A 21,761-nucleotide genomic window follows, 5' to 3' on the forward strand; every position below is an offset into this window, starting at 1 on the left:
GGATTTACAAACTGGCCAGGGCTGCCGTCACCCATCCTCAGGACTTCCAAACAGGACCCTCAGGGAACAATCAGGCTCTTGGCTTTTAAAATACCAGTCCTGTTGCAGGGTGGAAGAGCCTGTGCCCTGTCACAGGAACAGGATCCCCTCCCTGCACAGGCGCTCTCTCAGAAAGGCAGGACACAAACCTCACTCTCCTACATTCCTGCTTTTGGATCTTTTGGACAAGATCTTCCAAAGATTCCTTCACAGTGTGCCTGTCACTGGAACCGCTCCACAAGAACTAAACCCACCACGTTAGGAGCTGTAAATCTGTTTCATATTTTGGCAAGTACCACTGATGCAAGCTGAGTAACTTGCCCATTTTAGGATTCCAACAACATGTTGAGATATAATAGTAAAAAATAAAGTACCACCAGAAAAACACCTTGCAAGGGTTCTGTTCCCTGGGACCCACTGCCTGGCTGCAGCACGGCATGAAGTTTGAGCAGACACATGCACAGCACAAGTCCAACCAAGTTACACAGTATTCTGAAATACATCCTAAATCCTCTTTGTTTTCAGTGGGGAGAGCAAGAATAAGAATTAAAAAGCTCCATTTCCTTAGTACTGGTGGATGGACATTTCCCCAGTTGTGTAACAAAATCACTCCCGACAGAAATAGCAACTCTCTGTTAATACACTTGGCTAAAGCACGTTTAATTTATGCTCATTCCCAAGCCTTCCCGAGTATCCTTCCCGGGTTACGTAACCTTCTGTCAGCCTGCACTTCCAACCTCCCCGTGCAGGTGGCTTCCAAATTTATTTCCAAGCGTTCCCAGCACCGCTCCTCCTTTCCAGCACAGCTCCCCGGGCAGCCCCGGCGCTGCGGAGCCTCCACCCGCCCGCTGCGGCCGCTCTACCTTGTGGTGGCCCGAGACCTGGTCCCTGCTCCTGCCCAGCTCCTCGGCCAGTTTCACGTTCTCCTCCTGCAGAGCCTCGAGCTGCTGGGACTTGTGAGCCGCTGCCAGCTTGAGCGCTTCGCTGCGAGCACACAGAGAGCATCGTTACCATAGGAACGGGAGAGGCGAGGGAAAACCGGGGGAGAGAGGCGGCTTCACAGCTCGGAAAAATACACCGGGGTCACATGGCGGAGAGCTGGGGACAGCGGCGACAACCGCGGGGACACGGGCACGGGGTGAGCCCTGCGGAGCCTGCCCTGCAGGGCTTCGGGTGCTCGGGAAGCCCCACGGGCAGCCAGGCTGGGGTTTGCAAACAGCGCGGGAGGGTTGGCGATGCCTGCAGCCCGCGCTGCTCACACAAGGGAACTTTGCAGCCAGAGGTAACACAGAATTGCTTAGAAGCATAAAAAAAACAACAGAAAGAGAACTTGGAAAAAAAGGCAGCAGGAGAAAAACAGCTTAGAGCTCCACTTATTTAACTGCTCCCTACCAGGTCTGACATCCAAAAGTGCAGGATCACAGGAAGCAAAACCTCATCTATTCCATTATTTTAAAAGACACAAAACTGCAAATGAGACAAAATCAAAGCTGAAGAAAAAAAAGGCTTTGCAGCTTTCCTCAGCCTGCGTTGCTACTGATGAATGTAGTTTCCTTAAAATATGTTCATTTGCAACATGTTTTTAGAAATATTTAGCATGCTGGCTGTAACAAGTGACTAACAGAAAACCTTTAAGATTTGACATCTTTCAAAAAGTACAAAAGATACCCTTAATTTTACTCAGTAGTAATTTTTATTACTCTTTTGTTTTTTAGAAAAGGAGATGCAGTAGTCCTCTGTGCCAATACTACAGACTTAAACCCTGACTGGAATATTAAAAATACTTTCATAACTGTGGGAAGTAGAAGAACCCTTAAGTCAGAAACTTATTCAAGCACTTCAAAATACAAGGATCTGCTGTCTCTTACTTGGCACACTTAGACAAAAATTTCATTTTAGTTCAGCATCTCACAGGACTCTTTTTTCAGCCATTCCTGGTCTCACCTTGGCAAATTCCCACCCTGATCCCCCTGGGCTGGAGCAAACTGCTCCCACCTCCAGCAGGGACTCCCCTCCTGCTGGAACAACACCCATTCCTAACCCTGTTTCCTTGCTGAGGTGCAGCACTAACCCTTCCTTCTCTTCCTTCTGGCACTGAGGCACAGATTATTTAGGGTGTTATAAAAACCCCACACTCAATACTGGGGTCAGTGTGCCTGAAATGCTCCGGAATTCCAAGGAATTGGTGCTCCAAAGGCACCACATTCCCTCTGCTCTCCTCACCCAGCCCGGATCAGCTCACCCTGAGCTGTGCCCTGCTGCTCAGGAATCCCCATCTGTCACAAGCTGATTGTTCCTATAATTAAAACAGGGCAACGCACAAAATAACTAGCAGAGATCAATGAAAAACTAGCCAAGCTTCCCTTTCTCCCCAGGGTCTGGGCTCTGATGATCAGAGGCCACATTCAGTCTAAGAAATCACAGAATTCAGAGTGGTCCTGAGAACACCTTGTGGTGCTGAGTATCTCCTATAAATAATTCCTGCCTGGCAAATTACAGCCCAGTATCTGCTGCCTTTCCATAATATCAGTCTCCCTCGCTGTTCCAGCATTAGAGCACCCAGCAGTCTTTTACTCTGGCATTTCCCACCAGCACTGAGGCAGGAATTGCTCATGGAAGGAAATCCTGCCTTTTTCAAAGGGATCTCTGCAAGGCCACAGGTTTTCCAAAGCCACCTGCACAAGCCCAACACTGAATTCTGTGAGCTGGTGGCCCCTGTGGTGTCACCTCAGAGCTGTCAGTGGCTCAGAGCTGTCACAAAACGACAAATGGAACTACAATAATAATAATATTAATTAGTCAAAGCTGCTCTTAAGGTGTCAGTGAGATTCCAGCTCTGTCACTCCAGCCAAGAAATCCCTCTTGGAGCACAGGTGGAGAGTGGTCTGTGATGTAATTCAGGACACCTCTGAGAGCTGGGGATGTGCAGGACTGCAGGGCAGCAATAATGGGATCTTTATTCCCTGTGGCACAGCAGCAGCTTTGCTACAATGAGATTCCACAGGGCAAATTACTTTATATCAAATGCTTTCATTTCTTTGTGTCCAGTGTCACACATTGTGACTCTGCAGTGTGTCAAATGTTGTTTTGCAATGAAGCAGCTCAAATAATGAACAATTAACTCGAGTTTTACATTCAATATATAGGATTTGGTTTGCACCATTTAGGAAATAAATACACAGTGGGGCCATAGAAATAAACTTCATAAAGCCATCAATTAAAAACAAAAGCAGAATCAAATATTCTACAAACAAAGCCACTTTAAACTTCAAGTGTACTTGTAATTAAATCAGAATTCTCTTCTAATAAAGATTTTATTATCATCTCATGCCCTCAGGTGACAAAACCCTCCAACAAACAAATTATTTCAAACTATGCTCCAAGGATTTGCTGTAATTCCCTTCAGCAACTTAGTAGCAACATTCTCATGTTAAGTTTTGCACATGCCAAACATATAATTTTGACCCAGTATCTGCTTTGTACGTCAGAAAGGTGCTGAAAGACAGTTTAAAAAAATTAAAATTAAAATTAAATGTACCCACAAAAATGACCAGATTTAACACTGAAATACTTACAATTCTTTTTTAAGTTCTTCCACTTTCTTGTTCTCCAGATTTAGAAGCTCTTTTGATTTATTAAGTTCCTCTTCGTTTTTCAGGTTGTTTTGTTTAAGCATGTCCAACTTAAAGAGGAAAAAAACCCTCATTACACCAGTGAAGCCACACAGTCCACAGGAAACAACCCTCAGCCAAATGGGAGCTCGAGCTCTTCCATTTTCCACCTTTAGCCCCTAAATTAACCCAGCCTGTCTGGACTGATGTGTTTGTCCAACAACAGTGACACCTCTGCATTCAAACAGAGCAGCACAAAGAATTCCAGGTCCCCTGGAGAGCAGTTCCCAGGAATGTGGTGACAACACCCCAAGGTAAAGCCCAAAGCTCCCTCACCTCCTTTCCTGCTGCAGCCCTCAGAGCATTATTTGCTTTGGAAATGCAGAGCTTGTTGCTAAGACCAGCTGCCCCCTTCATCTTTATTCCTCTAAGATAACTCCTGAATTCTGCTTTTCCATACCTTATTTTCTCCTTTCTCTCAGAGGAGGGCTGAAAGCTGTGCCTGCACCCCCAGGAAATGAATTCCTTGCAGAGATCTCGTTGCATGGGACCAAGTGTTGGACGTGGATTTCCTGAGCTTGTCCCCCACGGAAACACCAGGAGCTGGTGGAGCTGATTTGTTTGCATGCACCACACAGTGCATTTATTACATAACAGATAATCTGCAGCCATTCTCACGGCATTGCAGGACACTGTGGATTCTTTTTAATCCAGAAAGGGAACCCCTCCCATATGAACGTCACCAATTCTAATTCTCACGCTGGAATCGCCCCCGTTCCAGCACTGGGGGCAGACCAGCTGCTCACTCCAGTGCTCTGGGAGTGCAGGACATCAAAGGCTGAGGGCATCCTCCCCTTCCTGGGGCCCTGGAGCAGCACAGAGTGGTGGAAGACAAGGACTGGACACAGATCCCGACAGGAACTGCTGCACCTTGGACTGACACCACGTGCAAAATACAAAATAACCCTGACTGTAAAACCACCTGCATCTTCCATCACTCTGCACTCATCCAGGAACTGCTCACAGAATCCTCTCCTGCCTATTTCAATTCTCTACAGTTCAACAGTTGCTCTCACAAACCAGGCCAAACTTTTCACAGAAAAGCATTTAATGTGATTACTTCATTCTGCAGCTTCTGGTTTGTCTGTCTCGAGTTCTCCAACAAGGCCAAAGTTTCGATCTTTTCCTTGTGAATGGCATCCTTCTCCTTGGTCACCTGCTCCATTGCCTGGAAAACATCTTCTGCCAGTTTGGCCGCCTGGATATGAAGGGAGGTGGGGAAAAAAAGGGGAAAAAACTGTTATTTCCCCACAGGAACTCTGATAGCAAAAGATCAGTACTTTATGCACGGCTCCATGGTTTGTCAGCTGCTTCCCAGGTAAGTAAGGACTTCAACTGGGAATTTATTTGCATTTTGGAGCTGCATAAAGTATAAAATGCACTGAAGAAAAGATTCAATTTCATGCAGAAACAGATCATAACCCCATGCTTGTGTCACCACTGAGGAATTCCCTCTATTTTAATTCCTGGATTTCTCATTACCACCACTCTGATTGCTCTCAGACCTCTCCCCTCTTCAGGCAGCAGTAATTAAACAGATATTCACTTCCAACAGCCTGGTATATTTTCAGAAAATATGGAATTACAAAGCCTCAAAAATTTGGAAAATAATGGAATTAGAGATAAAGACAATTATTGCATTATTTCAGTGCTGTTCATTATGGCCTCATAATGGAAATACTTCACAATGATATAAAAATACTCAGGCAGGTGTAATCTATGGGATCTCCTGATTCCAATTTGCATTCAACGTGATTTTCTGGGCTTCAAGCCACATAAACTGAAAATCAAAGTATTTTATAAAGAATTTGTTGGTGGTGAATACAAAACACTTCTGTGAATAAAAAGAACACCAGATTTGTCAATGTCTTTCCCATTCTCTAGCTCTGCTTTTATCCAATTACATTTAGAGGAGCAGCACATTCTTTTGTATTTTTTTGAGTAACTCAGATTTGTAGTTTGCTGTAGTTGAACATAAAATTGCACAAAGATCCAATCTAAAACCTCATCTGTTACTACTTTAGATTTTAAGCTGCAGAGTCCTTCACCAGAAGGAGCTGCTCAATGTCTCCTACCAGATTCAGGGAACACAACTTCCTTTTATTCACAGTTTATGTCGTTTTGTTGCAACATTCAGCAACAACTGAGGCTTCTGCAGTTAAAAAGATTAAAAACAAAAAATAATTGTGTTTCAGACTCACAGTTGCAACTTGCAACAGCCCCCAAGTCCCACACTGAGAGAGCCCATGAGTGCAGTGTGCTATGAGCTGAGTGTGCAGTGAGGTGCAGGGAGGACACCAGGGGTTAGTGCTCAGGATTAGTAGAACCAGCCCCAGACTTGACTTTTAACTATGAATTTCAATACCTCTGGTTTCTCTACTACTGCTTGGGCCTGGAGAGTCTCAATTTCTTTTACTTTCAAAATCAGATTGTTCATTTGCTCCTGCAGCATCTGATTTTGGCCCTGAGACTCCAGCAATTTGCCTGAGAGGTCACTATTAGTTTGTTCTAAAAGTTTAACCTCCTCACACAGTCTGTAAAAATACTGGGAGAATTTCCCCTTCTCATTCACTGTTCCCTCCTTACTGATGACCAGACTTTTCTGCTCATCCCTCAAGCTCTCCAGTTCCTGAAGGAACTCATTTTCCTCCTGTTCCATCAGCTTCATCTCATGTTCAAGAACTTTCATCTTCTGGCAGATGGAGTGGTGCTGGCCCAGGAATTCTGCTGCTGAGCTGGACAGGGAAGAAAAGTCACCCTTCAGCTGCTCCATGCTGGAAGTGAGCTGCTCTTTCTCTGCACAGAGGGTTTCTTTCTCTTTCATTATTTCCACCAGTTTCCTTTCAGAATTCTCTTTCTCTTGAATTAAAAGTTCTTTCTCAGCCAGAACTTCTTTATTTTTCTCTCTCAGCTCTTCTATCTCCTTCTCCAAGCAGCAGATGTTCCTCTGAAGTTCCCCACGCCCCAACAGAAATGATTTCTCGTCCAGTTTTCGAGTTTCCTTTTCCAAGATTAAGGCTTCCTTCGTAAGAGTAACCTCTCTGTTTAATTTCTGACACTCCTCCTGCAGCTCATCCCTCTCCCTGGTCAGCATCTCCCTGGCAAAGGAGCAGGTCTCCAAGGAAGATGACAGGACCTGCTTGGTGTGTGATGCAGCAGCCAGCTCACCTTCCAAAGCTCTTTTGGCATCCTGGGCCTCCTTCAGAAGATTGGAGAGGTCACATTTACAGGCCATTAACTCTTGGTTTTCTACAGTCTTCTTACTGAGTTCTTCCTTCAGGGCTTCAACAGAATCTTGGAGTGTGGCATTCTCTTGGGCCAGAGCATTCTTGGACGAGAGGTCCAGCTCACGCTCTCTCTTCAGGTCAGAAACTGCCTTGGCACAAGACTTGTTTTCATCAAGAAGCTCCAAGTATTTTGTCTCCAGTTCCTTCTTCTCTTGGAGAAGAGCTTCATTGTGCTTTTCAAACTGCAACGACTTCTGAAGGACAGACTCCTTTTCCAAGGTCACTTTGTTCATTTTCTCAGTGCAGATCCTCTCACAAAGCTCAGCATCTGCTGAGGCCTTTGCAAGCTTCTCAGCAATTGCTTTATTTTCATTGAGAAGCTGCTCCCTTTCAGCCAGAAGCCTCTGTTCTGATGAGGAAAGAGCCTCATTCTCTTGATGTAACTGATTACATTCCAAACTGAGTGTCTCTCTTGAGGCTTTCATTTCCTCAAGGAGACGAGTGAGACTCGCAAGGGAATTCTCCAGCTCTGTGCTGTCTCTCATCACTTTGGTGAGCTGTGTTTTCATCTCCTCTTCTCTCACTTTTAACACTTGGTTTTCACTGACTGCATTGTCTAAACTCACTTGCAGCTTCTCTGTGCCTTCAAGGAGCATCTCCTTCTCTTCTTGCAGGCCCACCAAGAGCCTGCCCAGCTCCTTTTCCAGGGCTTCGTGTCTTTCTTGAAGAGCCAAGAGCTCCCCTAGGGCTGAATCCCTCTCTGCACCCAGAGCTGACACTTTTTGCTGGAGCTCCCTTTGGTCTCTGGCCAGGGCCTCACAGGAACTTCCCAGCTTCTGGATAACATCATCTTTGTCTTTTAGAACTGCATCTTTCTCTTCCAGAAGCCTCTTCTGATAATTGTCCAGCTCTTCCCATTCTCTGACGTGTTTCTGACACGCCACATCCATGGCATCTCTGCTGGCCTGAAGTTCCTCCAGCTTTTGGAACAAGGTTAACTCCAAGGACTGCAGAGCCTCCTTTTCCTGAGCTGCCTTCAGCAGCCCTGCCTGCACTGCCTCCAGTTCAGAGAGCAATCTGCTTTTCTCAGAAACCAGTGCTCCCTTCTCTGTGCTCTCCTGCTGGCTTTTGGCCTCAGCTTCTTCCTTCTGCTTTAGGATTCTTTTATTTTCTGCCTTCAGTTCTTCTTGGTCTTGTTGCATTAACAAAATCTTGGATTCCAATTCTTTAAGTTTTGATAACAAGGGACCTCTCTCTAATTTTAAAGTATTCCCCTCCTGTGCCAAAGTCTCTTTTTCTGATATCAAAGCCCTCATCTTGTCTGACATTTGTTCGATTTCTTTTCTGGATGAGGCTAACACAGAGCTTAAGGACTGAAGAAATAAAGTCGGGGAGAAGGGAAAACAAAAATCAAGTCAAGCAGACGAATGAGAAATGTGCTTTAAGGGCAAATAGAGCAACTGTAATTTAAGTTTTAAAAGTGTATACACTGACACACAGGGCCTGTTTGAACTCAACTGCTGACAGACACCCCTGTTACACTACAGAACCAGCATCATCCACAAGAAGGTTTTAGTGGCTAAATTATATTTTAAAAATCATGGTTTAACAGTTCCGCCATCCAAAATTTCATGTCATCTATAAAACTACTCTCAGTAAATTGATTGACTGTAAATTATTCAAAAGAAGAGTCACTGAATGATTTCACGAGACTCTAAGTGAATTAAAATGCAAGGAGTTCCATTAGAAACTGAATTCCAGTTCTCAGTTTCACTTCCTCATGATTCTCTCAGAAATGTTGTCATGACCCCTTTAATTCAAAACACCACATCAGCACTGTCAATATTGTGTGTCAATTTATACACTAAATAATTTGCTAAATCATACAGCAAAGATTATAGCAAATAATTGCTGAGGGATGAAAGCAAGCAGTAAAGTCAAAGAAACAGGAGAAAAAAATGAAAATTGCTGAAGTCAAGCTACACACTGATAGCTGCAGATCATACTACAAAACAAAAGGTGTGTAGCATTTGAAATGAAGTGGTTCACAATGCATCTTAAAATCCAAGCTATAAAAAACCAGGGAATGACATCTGGCTCCAGCTGGCTGTGCTGAGCCAGATCTATGAACATAAAATATTAACTGAAATTAAAGAACTGTATCTCATCAACTTTTGTGTAACTGAGAGAAGAATTAACAACCAGTTTGTCCTGTGGGCTTCTCCTCCCTAACCCATACCCACATACCCTGGGAAAGTTCAGAACAGAAACACTGCAGAAATCTGGCTATGAAAGGCTGAAGCAGAGAGAAAACGAATCACTGAGACAGAAAATTTAAACTTTAAGTCACTTGCAGAGTGACAAAAGCCACTTACTCGGGCCTGTTCTGCTTCTTTCTGCAGCTCCTCAGCCTGTGCCTCCAGCTCGCTGTTTTTCCTCTTGGCACATTTCAGTGCCTCCTCTGCATCCAGGAGGTTCTGCTTAAACTCTTGGATATCTGCATCGTGTTTAGCCATCAGCTCAGAAGTTTCTTTTTCATACTTGGCTTGAATATCTTTCAAATTACGTTGGGTGGTCTCAATCACATTTTTCTGGTGGAAGATAAGGCAGTAAAACACAGTTCAAGCAGCAGTGGGATCATATTTCTGCACGGTTTTAGTGCTTTCTAACTCGTTCTTACCATGTCTGTTAATTGATCCTGCAGAGTTTTCACTTCTGCTTGATGAATCGTGAGGGTTTCCTGCTGACTCTGCTCAGCTTTCTGTGTTGTCTGCTCCACGGTTTTCTCCAGCTGAGCAGCCTTTTCATTTGCTTTTGTGAGCTCAAGTTGTATTTGCTCCAACTGCCTGCAAAGACCCAATGAAAGAACATCACTTTTTCCTCACACCACAAGCACAGAGATGAAAGAGCCAAGATTGTGCTTAAGTTCTATTTCTGACCAAGCACTTAGAAAGAGGTTTAATTGTTTAACAGATAGAGAGTGTTCTGCTAAATTCAATATACACAGGGAAGACCAAGTAACTTTGCCCCCAGTACAGGGTTTTGAAAGATAAAGAACAACTATTGTACATACAATTTTTATTCAGAAAAAATCCCACATTTTCTCTCACAAAAATGTGGTTCAAGTCTTTTATACATCTAAATAAATTGAGTTTATCAGGTAATGAAATAATCACAAGCACAATCACAGCCTGGATTATTCAAGAGGTCATTTACTCTGGGCAATGAGAAGCATGTTATGTAAGAATTTTGGAATTATCAGTGTTGGATGCTCTTCAAATCACTCCCAGGAGACTGTTTTGATTGATTTAGTTTGCTGGAATAAGCTCACTTGTCATATCAATGTGACACTCAGGAGCATCTTGTTCAGATATTTACAGAAAAATAAAATGAGAAGCTGGGAGTGTGGGAGTGGGGATTTGATGTGACAATGCTCTGACAGTGATGAAATACCTTTCTTTTAACCTCAGCTCATCGTTCATTCGTGTGAGCTGGGCAGAGCTGTCTCCTGACGACTTCATGATCTCTGCAATGTCATTTTCAAGTTTGGCTTTTGCTTCCATCAGCTGCTGCTCCCTCTCTTCTCGCTCCTTCAGCTTCCTCTCCATCTCTGAGCAAAACAAAGGTGGTTAAGCTGGAAATTCCAGAGGAAGGGTATGCAGAGAACAGCTAGAGAACTGCAAAGAACTCAACCCAGCAATCCTGATGCTCCAGACCTCACAGATCACCCCTTCAAAATAAAAAATGATGACTGAACTACAGCAAAAGGTTAAGGACTGCAGAAACAGTGAGGAGCTGGTCATGAGCCCTTTGTTTCAGTGTTTCAGGCCATGAGATGTTGGTACAAATTCTGCTGTCTCAGAGGGGAAGGAAGCAATGGAGGAAGGGACGTGCAGATCTTGCAGGTGAAAGCATCATCAGCTGTTCAGCACAGCAGCAGAAAATCAACACGAAAGGCAACAGAAGCTGCAGTGAGGAAATGCCCCAGGGCAGGGCAGGCACTGCCAGGGGCACGGGCAGCCCTTGGCATCACTTCTCCCCTGCCAGCACCAGGCAGGGTTTGCTTCAGGGCACAAACGGTGCTTGGCTTCCCTCTGCGCTGCTTTTACAGAGATGTGAAGAGATGGAAGGCACAGCAAAGCCTCCTACAGGCTACAGAGCACAAAGCTGAAGCATTTCCAGCACATTCCATTTCATCCCTTCCTTACCAGTCAAGCTAGACTTGAGCTGCTCCAGTTCTGAAGACATGAGTGCAAACTGCTCTTCTTTTTGGTTCAGCTTTTTCACCGTTTCTAGGCAAGTAAAATTTGGAAAACAAGGTTAGTAACTACTTAAATGCAGACAATTCCACCTACTTGCAAGGTGTGTTACCCCTCAAAAGGCTACAAATAATTCTGTCCCTTCCACAGCCACTGAAGCTGCTCTGCCATCAGCTATGAGGTTGAAAGTATTTTAAAAAGCCATTTTGTTGGCTGTTAATTTCTGCAGCTTTTTAGTTCTCTGTTTATTTTAGCAGCACATACCTTGCATAGCTTGTTGAACATTCCCTGCTTCATCAGCTGCACTAGTAAACTTTTCTTTCTGAAAAATTGATAAAAACTTAAGGTAAGGCTTGGTAGTAACAGTACAGTTCAACCACTGAATTTGTATTAGGTATTTTTGATGTACAAACAGAACAGTCTTTGCTCCTATCATAAACAGATCTCAAGTTCTTGAGTTAAGCTTAGCACAGATCTTGCCTTGGCTGCAAAGTCCCTCAACTTTTAAAGCAACTCTTCCATCATCTGCCACAGAGCCCAGGGTAGGAAACAAGAATTTGGGGTTTCTACCCCTGCTGCTCCCAGGCTGCCCAGGGGACACCTGGGACCCATCTCCTACCAGTGCTCCCCAGTTTTACCAGCAGGAATTGGTGCCAGACAATAAAGAAAAGGGAGGATTTTCAGGGAGGTGAGTGAGGCTCTTCCACCAAGTTTGAATATTTATTATTTGCCATGGAAAGACCAAAAATCTCATTGTTTTGTTACTAATGCCAGTGTAGCTCCTCAGGGAAATCCCATCCAACACACAGTATTTGGAAATTTATTGAAATGAGAAATATCTTTTAAAAACATTTATAAGAAGTGTGTAGCAAGCATTTATTGGTACAACAGCTACAATAGAGGGCCATTAAGTGTTCCTTAATGAGCAGTCTAAATTTAAACTACTGCTGCTTTTGATTTGGTTTAATTTTATCTGCAACCCATAAATAGATGAGTTCTATTTAGACAAAACACCTGATAACACAGGACTGAGGTGAAAAGCTCTTTTTATTCTGAGACAGAACCCTTTAGCCATGAACCCTTCCCATTTTTCCATGAGTAAACCTTTTCCATGAGTAAAACTTCCACCTTTGGAAGGCTTTGCTCTCTCACCATGAAACCCCAAATCCAAAGAGTAAAGTCAAAATTTTTGGGTATTACTCACCAAAACTTGAAGTTCCTTTTCCAAAGAATCTTTAACTTGATTTACTGCACTCAAGTCTTTCTCAAGGTCAAGAAGCTTTTGCTCTTTGCCCTGCAGTTCTTTGGCCAGATTACTGGCCTAACAAAGGTGATGAAATGGAGTAAAATAAAATGACAAACATGAATGAAAAATTAGGAAAATTAAAAGGTGATTCTGAAAGAAATAACTGTAATATTAAAATCACTCTAAGATGAAAAATAAAAAATAAATTAAGAAAAAAATCGTGATGGGTTAACTGAGTGAAGCTGATTTCCACTGATGACAACATACATCACAGCACTAATTTCATCTTGGAATAGATTAGAAACCATTGAAATTTAGTTCTTTTGGCATTAATTGTGAATACATTATTTAATGGCAGACATTTTTGAATACACTCACAATTTCAAAGTTTCAGCATTAGTTCAATCAGTAGTTTTGTTTTGTTATTGTTTTCATTTTTTGAGCTGATTGATTTGTGCTTCAATTGGCTGATCAGATCAATACACACACAGAGGGAAGGAATCTTTGCAAGGGCTCTGTACCACACCCAGGGTTTAGTGCAGAAACCCAGTGTGGCTTCAAAAAGAGACTCAAAGTTAAATATTTGATATCCTGGAACCATCTGTGAAGAGTTTAGGAAAGCATTTCCCAGTTATTTTCCCACTACTCTTCACTACCATCAGCTTTAAAGAGGTGTTTCATCCAAACCCAAGGAAAATCCCTTATCAAGCTGCACTCTGTGGTTCCAACAGTGCCAGAAACATCCCTGCAGAACCTGGGCTTGAAGAAAAGCTCCACCAGGATTTGCTGTGCTTTCTTCTGTTTTAAAAGCTTCTTCCATCACCTTGTCAGAGGAGGGGAAAGGTGATGAAGGAAATATTTCCCCACTGAGTCCCAATTCCCCCTGTCTATCCCCAAAGGTTAAAGCCTTAGGGTGTGTGGACCCTTCTCCCAAACAAGCTAATAAAGTAACTTTTCCAGAACAGGAGGATTTCAGCACAGACGTGCCCAAATCTGCAGCAAGGAAGTGCAGAAGGAATTTTTTCCTTGTGCTTTTTGGTGCAGGTGGAGCAGCAGGAACCTGTTGAGACACGACCCAGTTAATGCTCCTCTAAACCTCCTCAGATGGTCCCAAGATACACATTCAGTAAAATTCATTTTTTCTGTGATGTATTTGCTATAGCAGATTATTATAGCAGAATGGTACAAATGTAAAATAAAAGCAAAAGAAAACCAAAAGGATGGATGTTGATACAAACCTGGCTAATTCCATCACCCTTTTCAGTCTCTAAAGTCTGAATTTGTTTCTCAGCTGCCTCAAGCTGCTTGCTAAGTTTCTCGATTTCCAATTTACCTTCAGAATTGGCTTTCTCAAGTGCAGCAAGGTCCAAAAGCTTTTCTTCAGCAGCTTTGATCTGTGGTGTAAGACTATCAATAACTTTGGTTTGTTCATTGTACTTGGCTTGCAGTACCTCTAGCTCCTTTACCTTTATCTCAGCTTCCTGCAATTTGTTTAAAGTGTCTTCCATTTCTACTAGATGCTGATCTTCCACACTTTCCAGTTTGGTCTTCAGGCTTTCCAGGTTTTGCTCTTTCTCCTCCGTGACTGCCACCAGTTTTGCTTTCAGCGACTCGATCTCTTTCAAGTGATGGGATCTCTCGTTTTCCTGCTTCAGTTTTAGATTTGCCATTTCGTTCTCATACTCTACTTTCATCTTCTCAATCTGAGTCCTTAACTCTGCAAACTCTGCTGTCTGAGCCCCAACTCCTTTGCTGAAAGAAACTTTCAGCTCTTCCATCGCTTGCTGATGGGAGGCGATGGCAGATTCCAGCTTGGACTTCCACAGCTCTATCACGTCAGAATTCTCCTTGTTGACGTGGTCTAGCTTGGTTTTCAAGGATTCATTTTCTTTTGCCATTCTCTCATTTGAAGCTGAAAGGGACTTGATCTCTTTCTGCAAGGCTTCCTCACTAAGGCCAAACTTCTCTTTCAGCGAGTTCATCTCGTTCTGATGTTCTTTGCCAGCTGCTGCCATTTTTTCTTGCAGAGAACTGATTTCTTGCAGCAAGGAGAGAGAGGTGTCCACGTCGTCGATGTGTTTGCTGGAATCCAGCCTCCCTCGGAGCTCAGCCACCTCCTTCACCCTCAGTGCCAGGTCCCTCTCCAGCTCCATGATCCGGGACTTTTCTGACACTGTGGCCACCTATGATCAATGGCATTTAAAAAAAAAAGAATTATAAAAGATATATTTCATACAGAGACACTCAGGCCTTGCTGAAAAGCTTCCACCGAGCGTTGCAAATTGCTTCAAAAAGGGTAGAAGGTCCACAATTCATATGATAAACATCTTATATTGTCTATAAACATAAAAATTACTAAAATTTGTTCTTTTGGTATTATCTACAGATAACTTCCTAAAAAACTTACAAATCACCCTGATGGGCATCATCAATGATTAACAATATGTTCCTCAGAATCATTTTAAGGCAAACTGGAAAAAATGAAGAACCTTGAGGGTTTTTTTTGTTGAAATAATTCCTTCCAATTTCATCTCATACCAGCTACAAGACTGTCAGAGAAAATGACAAACACATTTTGAACGATAAATCCTCTAAAATCCTTCTACACCTGCTCCATTCTCTCTGAGGAAGTGCCCTCACACTATCTGAGCTTTTCACTGACTGCTGGAGCAGTTTTTGCTACAGCAAAGCTCCCAGACTTAATTCTAATTAGGAAGTTACTGCTTTGACCTCCTGGAACTGCTATTACTTACCTACAGTTGCTCTTTAAAAGTACTTATTGCACATTAAATTGTTGGGTTTATATTCATCCTGGGTTTTTAATTCATCCCACCTGAACTCAAGAAAATCCCCTTGTGTGAGCATGAATATTTGTGTGTGTGTATATATATATATATATATATATATATATATATATATTTCTCTTTAAGAACTGAAACTGCTGAACTTCTGACTTGGTACAAAGTATGTCAGTAATATTCTGACAGGCAGCAGTATTACTGGGATATCCATTAGAAGATTATATCACTGGTGGGAAAAAAGAGCTAAAAAGCCACTGCAAACCATGATTTAGCAAAGTAGTTGTGCAGTAGCTACTGAGGAGAAACCAAGCCCCAAATACTCAGTTTGTGTTTAAAGGACTGGCATGTTCAATCTTAGGCTTTTTTGGGTTTACTGAACTCTGCTAATTTTTAAAATGAGCTTCTGAATGTTCCTTTCTGTCAGCTCACGGTCCCATCCTGCTACTTTGGATCCAAGGATTACTTTTGCAGTGTGAAGACATCTTACCTGAGTTCTTGAACGAGTCACACGTCCAGGCACACACACACACCCCACGGAAGCTCAAAACAAATCTAATTTTTTACAGAGTTCCAGCTCTGGCTCCGGCAGGAGCAAGGACCTGTTCCAGCACGTGTCAACCCCGGCACTGCGCCACCAGAAATCTTCCACAACACAGATCAGGCTCGTTATTCAAACAGGGAAAACCATTACCCTAGTGTCTTCTAACTCCCTCTGGAGTTTGTCAGCTTTGGTCTTTTCAAAGAGCAGGCTCTGTTCAAGCTCCTTAATGCGGGCATGCTCCAGTTTGGTCTGCGTCTGTTAGTGGAGAGGGAGAGGAAGAGAACACAACGGTGCCACCATCACATGCCAGCACAAGAGGAGGAGCCACATGCAGGCCGTGCTGCCAGAGCCTTCTAACAGGTGAGCAGAGAGGATGCAAGGGGGGGAAATGGGCAGGGAAATGCTTTGGATGAGGAGGATGGGCTGAAGGTGTGAATGGATGGGCGTGGAAAAATGAAATCAAACGTGTCAAATAAATAAATGAATGAATGAATAGCAAACGGAGAAATGGGAACCAAAAAGGTTTCATGCAGCTGAGTAGAAGTTATTTATCAGTACATGAAGTTTTCAGCACAAATTAGAATAGTTATGTCAAAAAAAATATATATGTGCATATATATCTGTTCCTGTTCTAACAGGATGGTAAGGCCCTTTCCTTGTCATCCCACTACCTTTTTCCTTTAATGTGTTTGGCTGATTTTATTAAAAAATTACTTACTAACAAGGGGACAAAAATTCTCCACTGAAGCTCATGTGACAAATCAAAACTTTAACTTTCTTTTTTTGATAGTAGCTGTCTCTAAGTCTCAGCCATAAAAATGCCTCTGGCCAAGACTTGGGAACATGAGGGCTCCTCTGTCACTATGGTTTGAATTATCTGAACAGAAACAGAAAGAGAATGGTTGTCTGTAACTCCAAAATTCTCCTCTTTTTCCCCCTCTTCTCCTCTTTCAGGAAGGAAGCAAGCAACAAGATTCCTCAAAACCAGATAAAAAAGTGAACGAGCCTGGTTGCTCTGCAGTTACTGATATCCAAATATATTGAAGAATATGTGGAAGTAAGAAGAAAGCAGATCTTTGGAATTCTAACAGGTTCCTAAAGAAAAGCAGGACACAGCTGAAACCACATGAGCAGGTACCTCCTGCCTTTTACAAACAGAATTTTTAGCAAGAACACAGAATATTTGATATTCTGGCTTGATATCCAGATACTCCCTGAGGCCTGCAAGAGAGCCTGAAGTTTGGGAGATGCAGGGAAAGTCCAGCAGGTAATTCAAACCTGACCTGCACCTCTGAAGTAGGGAAGAGCAAAAAATGAAAGAGAAATATAAAGATGGGGATGACCTTGTGTGCTTCTCCAAACACAGAATTCCTTCTGGCAGCAGCACGTTCTTCCTTCCCAAAAGCATCCAGACATCCAAGGGGGTTCATTTTTTAAACAGCTGAAAACAGTTGGCTGTGTTCCTATGGAGTTCCTTGGTCCACAAACACTGAAAAGTTGCTCCTTAGATTTGTTGATGTTTTAATTCCACAGCAGGTCTGCTTCTCTCTCAGTGGATGATCTTCAGGGTGTAACAGGCAAAAATGCTCCACAAGAACAAAGATTACTCTTTTTTTCTGCCCACAGCCTTTGGAAATAGAATTAAGTATTCTAAAGTGGTTACAATTCGTTTTTCTCTCTGACACAGGTCAGTATTGGTTTGGATCCACAACCAAATTGTAAGTAAGTCTGAAAAACAATCTGCTTTAAATGCTGGAAATTCAAACCTCACTAGCTCTAATTCACCAAGGGGATCTACTAAAACCCAAGAAATCCCAAACCTCATGGTTACAGAATTCCTCCTGTGTGCCTTTGGAATATGCAACCTTAAGTATTTTATGCTACATAAAGCCCAAACTCTTTGATGAATTATTTTATAGACAGTGCTTGACTGCTCCAAAGATCAGACAGACCATCACTGATTACCGGGCTTTTTAAAATCCCGTCTCTTATATACTACAAAGGCAAGCAAGTTAAAATCCTGCCAAAATGGAAATAAAAGATTAAAAAAGAATACTCCAGAGACCTTTGCTTGACACCTTTTCCCCCATTGAGAGCATGAGAGATTATCCTTTAATCAAATCTGATTTCCAAGGGACAGGTTCCAGATTCCCTGAGGTAAAAATCACTGCAAAATTTTGAACTGCTCAAATTTCTCTCCTGATGATGTGGAGAGAAATTCTTACTGATTATGGTTCTCTTTGAGGAAATCTAGAACACAATGAACTGAGAAGAGAGAATACCCCAAAGAAGAAAAGAATTTGATTGGAAACCTTAACTTGGATGGAAAAGAAATGAAGAAAAGAGAAAAACAGACAACAAAGCCAAAGGAATCCTCTTCCCCTTCTCTAGAGCTTCACAATTATGGAATTGATGTGGAAATGGGATTCTAACTCTGCCCTGAACCTCCAAGAATTCCATCCAAACTTTGGAGCCTGGCCATCAGCCTTTTCCAGCACTTGTGTGTTCTGGCTGTTCTTTCACTCCAGAATAAACTTCCCTGGGACATTCTCCATCAAACTGGGAAATTCATTCTCCATCAAACTGGGAAATTGTGCCACAAATTCAGGCCACAAATCCTGAGAATCAGTTCTGGGCTGGGGCAAGACGCCCTCCAGTCCCCTCGTGCTGGGACAGTCACAGGACACCACTGGGACCAGGGAGTGTCCTCTGGAGAGTGCAGATGTCCATTTTTCATGGAAAAATCAGAACAGGGAAGTGAGGAGAAAAGATGGGATCAAAGAAGGAGTGCACAAAACAAGAGAAAGGAAGGGCACATGCAGAATTATTTCTAACAAAGCATCAGCCTGAGGGATCTCTGCAAAGGGAACCCTAAGGATGCACAGCAGGATTCAGTTCTAGTCTTGAGAACTTCCCCTCTTGGCTGGGGATGCAGCAGAGGAGGCAGCCTAGAATAAATTTACCTTTAAAATTCCACTATTCTGAGTTGGGGAAGCAAGAGGGCTCCTTAAACATCTTGCAAGGCCATTTCTGTTCTCAAGTAACACATTTTTCACATTTTTCCTACATAATTTGAAGAGGAGCTACATGAAGATACAGTTAAATCAGACAGTTTTGCACAGTAATTGTTCAGATGGTTTTAATCATCTCTCCCCTTAGCATTTCATACAGAAAAAAGGAAACAAATACGGGGAGTGAAGAACAGACAGAATTTTTCCCTCAGAAAGAAGGAAGGATCTCATAGGAGAGCAGGCAGGGTTTTGTGAAGAGAACAGCTAAAATCCTACATTTAAATTAAGGCCACTCCAGGATGCTGGTTACTCATGTTGTACAAGCTCCAGGACTCTTCAGTGAGTTGCAAAGGTTCTGACCCTAAAGAACTGTAATGCCACGCTGGCCCTGCCTGCAGTTATTGGGCATTACCACGTTTAGTCATTACACACATTCTTTCCAAGAAATGTTGTAATTGCTCTGAAAGCAACATGCACACAAATACCAGAGTCAATGTCTCAATAACAGATTATGCAGTTAGTGAATCAGTATAAGCATTTTCTGCACACAATCTGTTAACACGGGATGTCTCTGCACACTGAAGTGCCCTCTTACATTTTCTGGGTCTTCCGAAATCTGCCTCTTTCGCTATCAGTAAAATTAAAAAAACAAACAAACAAAAATGTTTCACCTACAGACTCAGCACTACCATTCCAACACAAACAACAGGAGACATTTCATCAGCTTGAATTCGTTTTAAACCCCCAAGTTAAGCAGTCTGACAAACCAGAGTCTTTAGGATGGTTTGCCACGAGTACTGATTGATTTAACAGAAAATAAAAAACTAAAATATTTCTATGGATTAAACAATAAAAGGAGCATTCTATGAAGAGTCTAGATAGGTATCTTAAAATGAATGGAAGACTAAAATAAAAGAAATGTTATATGAAATGAGTATTTTTCATAAGGCTAGCACTTCAATCACAAATGCTTTATAGCAACACAGTTAACTAAGTTTGTACTTTATGCTGTGCAAGAAGTTCTAATATCTTTGTGATTAGACAACAGAGTAGAACAACTAAAATTATCTTGCTTATTAATTGGAATTTTGGGATAAAAAATGGCAGTGCTCAAATACCTGAGAGCAATCCTCCCCTCAATGTTTTCTATTCTGATTGTGCAATAACACACTGTGCTGCAGCCCAACGTAACAATTCTATAAACAACAGATAAAAGTTGCACACATAAATTGCTATTTAGATTTTATGTGCAAACTCTCAGAACAAAACACTCTCCATTAATCAACCTTCCCTAAGGGAAGCACAGGAATTACTCAAGAAATTGATCAAACAGGAGAAATCTTCAATATTCATTTGCAAAGGCATAAATATAATATTAACTTGCAATTTTATAATTTTGAGACAACTTTTTTTTCTTAGTAGTTATTTTTAACAGCAAAAGGTAAAATTTTCAATGAATTAATTTAATTTCTCTAAATAACTACAGCTGTCCTAATAGCACAGCCTTTGCTAAAGTGTGTAACTGAATTTGGGGTGCAATCCTGCATTTTTGGGATAACTGGCTTACTAAAGGACTGCAGAAATGGATATAATTTTCATGTGGTTGGACCAGGATTGCATTTTTAATGCTTCCTGCCTTTCTGTGCCCTCCTGGATATCCTGTTTACAAAGCTGGAGATATTTTACCTCTAGATCTCCTTTGGTAATGGATTCTTCTTCCACACGGAACTGAAGGTCTTCGACTTTCCTGTGGGGACAACTCATTAAATTCAGGTAATTTTGGAAGAAAATGCTTTCAAGCTCACTTTTCAGTGGAAATCAGAATGACAGTGACAACATTCCCATTGTACCAGCAAACTGCCAGAACATTAAGGAGAAATTTCTCATAGAAAGCATCAGAAGGAGGGAGAGCTGCTGTCCTTAAAACACTACCAGTGCCAAAGCAAGGCATCACTACTCCTGCAGCTCTGAAGAGAGTATTTTGTATTAAAACCCTTTAAATCCTCATTGATTCTCTCCTTTTTTCACCCTTCTGGATGATCAGAGGTGACCTAAATCAGCAGTTTGATCTCACATTCTGTATATTCCACCATTCATGTAGGAAACAGAAATTCAGGACACATCCAAAGTATCCACAGACCCTCAAGATTCCACAATTTCACTGAAACTCCAGCACTGAGAAACATGCCTGGAGTCAGGATGAACAGCAAGATGCACAAGGGGAGCACAAGAAGAACATTAATTACATTAATGAGCACAGTTTGGGGTTACCTTTTCTCTTCCTCAAGCTGATTGAGGAGCTCCACTTTCTCCCTGTCAGCTGCCTCCACCATAGCTCGGAGCTGGTCCATTTTTGCCTCCATCTCCAGCACGTGCTAATCAGGAAGAGGAATAAAACCAAAATTTACTAAGCTGGGAAATGCAGGGTTTTTTTCCAAGTTATGTACCTGTACCTCAGTAACCACAATTTGGTGATGGGTGAAGTGACAGGAATGTTATCAAATATGGATATGATCAAAGACTGTGGTGAAGTTCAATAAAAATGAGTTAAATTCAGCAGATCTGGTATCTCATCAAGCCAAGGATCCCACAAGGGAGATCTCAGAGTATGGATTATTTTACTTTGAGCACACCACCTCTTACTCCCAGCCCTGTTCAATAAGAAAAGCCCATTTTGGGGGTGAAGTCCTTTGTGTTAACTCTGTTTCAGAGGAACAGTAACTCCCTTACCCGGTCGTGCCCATCGCGAACCAGAGCCAATTCCTGCTCGATCTCCCCGACGTGACTCGTTGCTTTTGCAACTTCTGCCCTCTCCAGGTCCCTTTCTGCCAGCAGCTGCTCAATGTGCTGCTGCTTCTCCTTCAGGGCCTCCTGGAGGGCTGTGGTGCCCGAAATTTTTCTTGCATACCGGGAAGAGGTTTCTGTCAACTTCACAAAATAAATGCGTTAAAAATCATTCTGCACCA

At 42.4% G+C, this 21,761-nt stretch overlaps 1 protein-coding gene across 3 annotated transcripts in view; it reads right to left on the bottom strand.

Moving 5' to 3' along the window:
• CLIP1 (CAP-Gly domain containing linker protein 1) overlaps positions 1-21,761 on the bottom strand; it is a 60,863-nt gene that overhangs the window by 10,824 nt on the left and 28,278 nt on the right. The window contains exons 6-21 of one of the 3 annotated variants that reach the window (XM_063415544.1): positions 21,526-21,723; positions 21,067-21,170; positions 20,482-20,542; positions 19,391-19,423; positions 15,935-16,039; positions 13,681-14,625; positions 12,401-12,517; positions 11,461-11,518; positions 11,146-11,229; positions 10,391-10,547; positions 9,618-9,783; positions 9,313-9,528; positions 6,076-8,310; positions 4,771-4,908; positions 3,615-3,721; positions 903-1,023 (exon numbers count right to left, since the gene is read on the bottom strand). In XM_063415544.1, coding sequence (XP_063271614.1) covers positions 903-1,023; positions 3,615-3,721; positions 4,771-4,908; positions 6,076-8,310; positions 9,313-9,528; positions 9,618-9,783; positions 10,391-10,547; positions 11,146-11,229; positions 11,461-11,518; positions 12,401-12,517; positions 13,681-14,625; positions 15,935-16,039; positions 19,391-19,423; positions 20,482-20,542; positions 21,067-21,170; positions 21,526-21,723 — 4,845 coding nt within the window. The remainder of the gene's footprint in view (positions 1-902; positions 1,024-3,614; positions 3,722-4,770; positions 4,909-6,075; positions 8,311-9,312; positions 9,529-9,617; positions 9,784-10,390; positions 10,548-11,145; positions 11,230-11,460; positions 11,519-12,400; positions 12,518-13,680; positions 14,626-15,934; positions 16,040-19,390; positions 19,424-20,481; positions 20,543-21,066; positions 21,171-21,525; positions 21,724-21,761) is intronic. The other 2 variants (XM_063415542.1, XM_063415543.1) reach the window with 2 other exon arrangements.

This window comes from Prinia subflava, chromosome 19, assembly GCF_021018805.1.
Source record: "Prinia subflava isolate CZ2003 ecotype Zambia chromosome 19, Cam_Psub_1.2, whole genome shotgun sequence".
NCBI classification, from domain to species: domain Eukaryota; kingdom Metazoa; phylum Chordata; class Aves; order Passeriformes; family Cisticolidae; genus Prinia; species Prinia subflava.